General features: G+C 40.0%; 1 protein-coding gene across 2 annotated transcripts in view; it reads right to left on the bottom strand.

Annotated features, from left to right (window-relative positions):
• Positions 1-5,974: 5,974 nt before the first annotated feature.
• The window catches only part of LOC138369289 (organic cation transporter protein-like), a 29,024-nt gene continuing 27,335 nt past the window's right edge, over positions 5,975-7,663 (bottom strand). For both annotated transcript variants that reach the window (XM_069332384.1, XM_069332383.1), the window contains one exon: positions 5,975-7,136. In XM_069332384.1, coding sequence (XP_069188485.1) covers positions 7,071-7,136 — 66 coding nt within the window. In that variant the 3' untranslated portion in view covers positions 5,975-7,070. The remainder of the gene's footprint in view (positions 7,137-7,663) is intronic.

Below are 7,663 nucleotides of genomic sequence, written 5' to 3'. Positions count from 1 at the left end.
TGAAAGAGGTTCCAGGCCTGGATACAGAGAGCATATTAATGTTAGGTGACATGTTAAGGTGATAGAATCATTGACGTTCAAAGTATCTTTTAAGCTGACAAGGAGATTTTTAGATGTTAAGTGATACCTATAAGCGGATGGAGACGCAGGTAACCGGTACTTGAGTCAAGAAAGATACGAAGGGGCTGAACATAAGGAGGTGGAGACACCCGTTCCTGGTACGCTATTCATCAACGAACCACTGACATAAACATTTATATCTACCATATTTTGTTTGCGCTGTGGGCCACCGGGAAAATTGTTACCTCAATTTCCAGGAAACGAATTTGTGTTTTCATCTTCAATCTCCATTTTACGGTACGAAATGAGATTGATGTCAGTCATCGTAATTAGAATTGACATCTCAGTTTTGCAACTGAAGATCTAATTGCATCTTTTCATGGGTTTCTGATCTCGGTTTGAAACTGAATAATCTGAACGTGATTGCAAAGATCCAATTTCTCTTGTCAACTTGACGCAGGAAAAGAGGTGTACTGTTATCGTGTTGGGGGTTCCATTACGAAGATTGCGTGCATATGCGTGCAGATTGCGTGCATGTGCGTGCATATGCGAGCAGCTTGCGTGCAGATAGCGTGCATATGCGTGTTATAACGCTCCAAGACCCGAAGATACGCTATTGTGAGCGAAATGAACTTTTAATAAACTTACATGTATCGGCCATTGCGAAAAATATTAAGCGACTGTTATATTCTGGGGTGAGTCCGTGAATAAGGGAGTGCGAAAGTCGGTGGGTCAGTGAATCCCGTGGGTGCCTAAGTCTGTGAATTTATGAGTCTTTCAGATCTATAGCATATGAGTTTGTCAATCTGTGAGTCTGAGAGCCAGCGAATCTGTCAGTCCGTGAGCTCGTGAGTCTATTGCTATGCTGAGAGTTCATGGACGGGGTCAGAACACAGTGGAAGGTCAGTATACAGGGGGCATGTGGAATGTCGCATACTGAGGGTACAAGGAAGTTCACTATATTGAGGGTACAAGGAAGTTCACTATACTGAGGGTACAAGGAAGTTCACTATACTGAGGGTACAAGGAAGTTCACTATACTGAGGGTACAAGGAAGTTCACTATACTGAGGGAACAAGGAAGTTCACTATACTGAGGGTACAAGGAAGGTCACTATACTGAAGGCACAATGTAGGTTAGTACATTGAGAGTACATGGAAGGTCAATATAAAGAGGGCACTAGGAATGTCAGTATATTGAAGATACAGAAAGGTCAATATGCTTAGGATCAAGGAAGATCAGTATATTGAGGGGACAAGGAAAGTCATTATTCTCAGGGCACAATGGAGGTCAGTATACTTAGAATTCAAGGAAAGTCAGTATACTGAAAACAGTAGAAAGGTCAGTATATTGAGACCACAAGGATGGTCAGTATACTGGGGTCATTCGTTAGGTCAATATGCTGAGGACACAAGAAATATCAGTATACTAAGTACACAAGGAATGTCATTGTTCTTGTCAATATACAGTGCACTCAGGATAAGATCAGTGTACTGAAGGGACAGAATAAGGTCAATATACAAGGAGCAAAAAAGGATAGTAATTTTTACTATCGACTTTAGTTTTGTATCTGAAAGCACGTAGGAAAACCATTTTGAGAAGTGTGCTTCAAACAGTGGAAATGAGCGATTTGCGCATCGAAAAGTTTTAAACGTGAACAGTGGCGAGTCATTTAGGTGGCAGTCCATCAAGCTTTCAGCTTGATAAATAAATTTATCATTGAATTTTATGTTATCTAATTTGACACTAATCTCATCAAGACCTCTTTAGTACTTTGTAATTTGAGGAAATTAGGCTTTCGTTTACGTTTCTTAAGATTGGCAGAGTTTGTGTCAGAATGAGCAGTTCGTCCTCTCGAACGTTCACGACCTCACTTAGCTGATGTACTAAATTACCCGAACCTAACCTAACCGAGGTCCAGCGAATTGAAAACGGGACTTTACGTCAATTTACGAACGCTATGATTTTAGTACTGCAATTCCTAATTTAGTACTGCAATTTTTGGTCTTAGGGGATAAGTCAAAATGCGAGGAACTACTGGAGAGGACGGGTAGAAATGGCGCCATCCCCATGGCGCTTTGAATTGGACAAAAAGTTTTCTCACACTAGGCTGTTTAAAGCAGCGGCCGTCCTCCCCTGACGCATTCATCAATTTTAACATACGGTGTATTAAAAATGGGTTTGTTCTCATATACAAATTAATACTCTTATACATAAAAATGTTTGTATAGTTTGTCGTAGGTTAGATTAGGTGTTTAGGTTCTGTTGGTGATTATTTGTATTTATAAGTTCGTGGGTGAAGCATTTATAGCAACCCGTCCTCAACTCAAGTCCATTACATTCAGCGGTCAACCCCACAGACGCATTCATAAATTTTAACATACTATTCACTCAAAACGGGAATTTTCTCAAGTATAAATTAATATTATAATATATTAGCATATTGTGTATATATAGGCATAGGATAGGTAAGGTTAGGTGTTTAGGTTCTGTTGGCGATTATTTATAATTGTAGTACGTGGGTGAAGCATTTACAGCGTTGTGGTTCGAACAAAATTCGTCAGTGAAGCACTTGTTCCGGATATGTTCGAATGTCAGCAGTTGTGAGTCGTGTGTAAACCGCTTTTCATTCAAAACAGGGGGTTTGGCGGGTGCATGGAATCACTTTTGGATCTTTGTTTGGAGGACGGGCTGGTTAACGGGTTGGAATTGGATTACGAGAGGGTTCATTCCAAACTTTTATGCGAGATTGTCTCAACCTTTCACTCATGCAGTTAGATTTTATCGACGGTTAGTGGTGGTCGTGTTGTGTTACAAATGTTAGAAATTTACGAGAAAAGGAAAACGGGTAAAACTCTGAGTTTACAAGCTGAGGAGAGATAAGAAACAAACGTTTGACCCCAAGAAAATTTACCGGATTTAGAACATATTGTTGTAATGGCGGCGAGAAGCCTAAAGCTTCCACCGCCATCAGTGAGTGTCGTGATAAAGAGACAATAACTGCCACTACTAGTTTCCTATATGCTCGGGAGCGTTTGTGCTTTGAAGGCAATACTTGTGAAGGTCAAAATCTTTAAAGCTGTGGTTAAATTACACTGTTCTTGCCACCTGCTTCTCTTGCCTGACTGGCAGTCAGGAGTTGAATTCGTGTGATGTGCGCCTCATCCCAGCTGCCGTCAACAGGTAAGCAATTTCGTGAACATCTGCCGACTGCAGGTAAGAAATTCTTTAACGTTTTGCAATGTTTGGTTACATAACTTTCTTATTGAAACTCGCCAATTATGCAGCAAGAGTATGAATGCTAGGAAATTATATGTGCCTGCTAAATTTAATGATCGGCGCTGGATGCCGATTCGTCAACGGTTGTTTGCATGTCGTTGGCAGTGTCACGTGTTTACCAGGGAGACTGTACTCTGAAAGTTGTGCTTCCAGGAAACTGGTAGCAAAAGGAATAGTTATTTTGCTGTGTAATCATTGTAAACACAGTCATTGCTATTACAAATCGTTTTTGGTATTGATTTTGTGTCACATGCTGTATATCACACGTTTTCTGTCATTCGTTTTTTTGCCATTAGTTTTCTGTGGTTTTGTAAGGGGTAACATAGCTAAAATTTTGTCTCGCACATGATCGTGCGCTCGCACACTCCCACTATGCCGGAATACCCAATAAACCACGTAGTTACTGGCATAGAACCCACCAGCCCAAGAAAGGGATGGCCACAAAGTATTACTTTTTTGCACCATTAAAACGGACAAGTTTGAAATAATACTTTGGAGTAATTAGGGTCCCGGTAGTACTTCCTGGAAACTGCTAGTAGATCGATCTTAGGAAGGACTTCCATGCAAGGGTGAGGTGCTTGTTGCCTGACTCCGGCTTCTAGTTGTCCACCAGGTCTTACATCATCCCTCTGGGTCAATGGAGGACTATCGAACGGCCATCCCATTGACCCAGAGGAAAGATGCAAGACCTACATTGGCGGACAGATAGAAGCCGGAGTTAGCCAACAATCATCTTGCCCTACCCTTCGCCGCTCTCTACAAATCTCTCTCTACAAATGAGATAGAACAGATTCGAAATGGAAACAACATTATTATGTTGGGGGCATATTTTTGTAAAATTAAAAGTGGTTCAATTTGCTTATAAATTTATTTATGAAATGGTTATAGAAAGGGCTGCAGCTGGTCCAAGTTTCACCATCACACCCTAAACAGAAAAGGAGAAAAAAAATACACAACGTATTATGCAACGAATTTTCAAATACTTTCAGGGAACACATGTGTCAACTAAAATCCTTTCTATAAGACTCAGATATTAAATTTAGCATATAATAAAGGATTGTTGTGATCAGTTTTATCAAAAAAGTGTTTAGTGCAATAATATAAATATTCAAAGTTACCCTTCTAAAAAATATGCAATATATGATATTTATAAATTTTTATAAAATCAACAAATGGACTTTGGACTAAAATGTCTACAAGGTGCTGTAGAAGCACAAACGCTACATATAAGGTGTAATTTGCATGTAAATTGATTGTCCACTCACAGGATGAGTAGAGCTGCCTAATAAACTCGCCTTTTGGGGCAAAATTTAATTTAATCTCTGAGGTTGAATTTTATTTATTTTTATTTATATATACAAGAGTTCTTACATTTTTGTAAAGCTCTAGCACGCATAGCGTTTCGGACAAGTCCTTAATCCTAATTGTCCCTGGAATACGACCCCGCCAAATCGTTTAACAACCAGTTGCCCATTCACTGCTGGGTGAATAGAAGCTACAGTTACGGATTGGCGCCCAGTCAATCCTCCCCGGCAAGGATATGAACCAGACTGCCAAATGAGGAAAGAATTGGAGTGGGGGGGGGGGAAGAGGGATGGTACAGAGTTACAGGTGAGGGGGAGAGGTGAGGAGTATGGAGAAAAGGGTTAAGATGGGGGAAGAAGGGGGGGGTGAACATGGGGAGGGGAAGGGGGAAGACAGGGTGGGGGGTTCCTCGGGCACCGCCGGGTAACCCCTATTATTATTATATATTAATAAAAAAAATTACATGCTCGAGTTATGTAGTTACTAACATAATTTACATAATGCCAAGTAGAATTTTTTCAGCATTATTATCTTAAGCTTTTAGCATATGTATATTTTTACTTATCCATTCTCAGTAAAATGAATATAGGGTATTTTGTTATGAATGGTTCGAATGAAAGCCAGATTTTAAATTAATTATATTGAACCTTTAATGACACAATGAACGAAGAGAAAAATATCGTAGACCTTAACAAAATAATACTTTAGGAAAACATCAGCAATGTTACAAGAACAAAAATATTGAAGAAATCAAGAGTAAACCTAGAAGGAAACATTTGCTTCCTTTGTTGATGGAGAGATTGCATAAATAATTTTCAGAGTTGTCATTCAAAAATTAGTAATCGAGCCCAAAATCGAAGACTTTTTTTCTAATGTTCACTTTTAGTTAAGAACTGTGGGAAGCGCTTTGGTATGTGTCTTTCTGTCCAGCCCGGCCTCTCCTAAGATTTCCCAACGTCAATAAACTGTCATACCAAAGGGCCCTAATCCTAACCTACCAGAAGACCCCAAAACAGAAAAAAAGAGGACAGTATATCAATTTCGCGTTACCGTTTTCTAGTACAAGTTTTGGCCTTATACGTCAAAGTATACTCTGACATATACGTCAAAGTATACGTCAAACTACGACGGTCTATTAGGAGGACGGGTTAAGCTTCATCCAGCTTCAACGGTGCAACCAACACAAACACAAGAATTTGTTAAAAACTGATTCACACATTGGTCACTGCCCAGTTGCAACAGGAATATTTGTTTTACAAACATATTTATATTGCAGAGTTGTTAAGGGTAATATGAGGCGTCATTCTTAAAGTTATATAGAAACAAGGAATATTTGTGATGAATTTAATGACAACATAAACAAAACAAAATGTTATCTTAACTGGCAATAACAGTAATCAAAATAATGATAATCATATTAAATAATAAAATATTATTTTCTTGAACTTTAAAAATAATACCAAATTTTGTTGTTGGTTTTGCTATAAACATGCTATAAAATTGGTTTAAACTTTGATTGCACTACGTGACAATTATCTTGTCCTCTGGGTAGTGCTATTTTGTGATTGCTTATGCCGCCAAAGTATAGAAAATAGCTATTATTCTCCTCAAACTTTGACTTTGCTTTAGACAGCTTAGTGAAGATGTCTCGAAGGTACCTACCTGAAAGTTGCCGTCATATGAAACAATGGGTCACAGCTCTGGTTAAGGTGTCAGCAGCCTTCAGATGTCTTCAAGATATCTTCCCTAAGCGGCACTGGTCAAAGAAAAGCTTGAGGGAAGTAATAGGTATAATATATATACTATGGAGACATTTGCAATCGGAAATCAACATTTATTATCCAGAACAAAAATTGTTTCAGTGTTATTAATTTGTTAACCGACAGACAAGGCGCTAAGCTTACCCTGGCACCCAAAACACCAAGCTTACCCTTGCAACTAAGGCACTAAGCTTACAATAACAGCCAAGGCACAAAGTTGATAACGGCTGCTACAGAAGCTGCTGCTGCTTCAACAGGCCAATTCCAGTCAAAATGGGGCGCTGTGCCTGGTCACGTAGTGATGGGAGTGTTTGGGTCTGTAGCGTGGTTTGACCGTGAGGTATAATAGAGTGTGTGGTGGGGGGGGGGGGGGCAGGAGATGTATAATAGAGAGAGAGTGTGTTTGGTGGGGGGGGGGGGGGGAAGCAGAGATGTGTAAGTTTGTCGTGGAGTAGACAGAGTGGGGGGGGGGTTACTTTCCGGCTACATCAAAGCCCCGATATACATAATTAACCCACTGTATCCAGGTGGATACATGTATCCACTTTTCAAGCCTACCACAATGACCTAACAGATCAACATCTTTACTTTTCTGTCTTAAACTACACACACGCGCGCTTCTCCGACGTGTTTTGCTCTCCGTCTTCGGTATACGCGATGTTTTCCCTACACGTCAGCTCCAGTTCTCGAGCACAGTTGGTCGTCGTCATCGTCTCTCCTCTCGAGCTGGTCCTGGAAGGAAATAAAGAAAGGTCCTCATTTTGGCTGTCTTTGAAATATCACGTTATATGTCCTGAGTATATCATGCTCAACCTCATACTGAGTGAAGCCTCATGTCGACTTGAGAATGGTCCAGGACGGACCGAAACGTCGTCGTCCCTTCACCTTGTAGTGTGTGGTCTGGTCTATGAGAGACCTATTTAAGGTAGCAAATACTAATAGACAACTCTCCGCAGAAATATAATATATAATTCACTGTTAAGGTAAAATAGCAAATGAATTTATTCATCTTTTCAGTAGTTAACCGGAGTTGGCTGGGAACTGTTGCTACTCTGCACATTCTTTAGGGGACTGTGATCATACAGCACATCCCTGGAACCGTAACTACCTTGCACATCCTCTGAAACTGGCACTACCTTACACATCTCCTGGTACTGAAGTGTGTATATCTTTGTAATGCTTACAGTTATTCTCGTTCATTACACAATTTCCTTTCATTGGCCTTACTGTGTATTTTCACTGGAACGATTTACGTTTGT

This window comes from Procambarus clarkii, chromosome 27, assembly GCF_040958095.1.
Source record: "Procambarus clarkii isolate CNS0578487 chromosome 27, FALCON_Pclarkii_2.0, whole genome shotgun sequence".
NCBI lineage: Eukaryota > Metazoa > Arthropoda > Malacostraca > Decapoda > Cambaridae > Procambarus > Procambarus clarkii.
The sequence above is the reverse complement of the archived record's forward strand: the minus strand, read 5'-3'. Positions and strand labels throughout refer to the sequence as shown.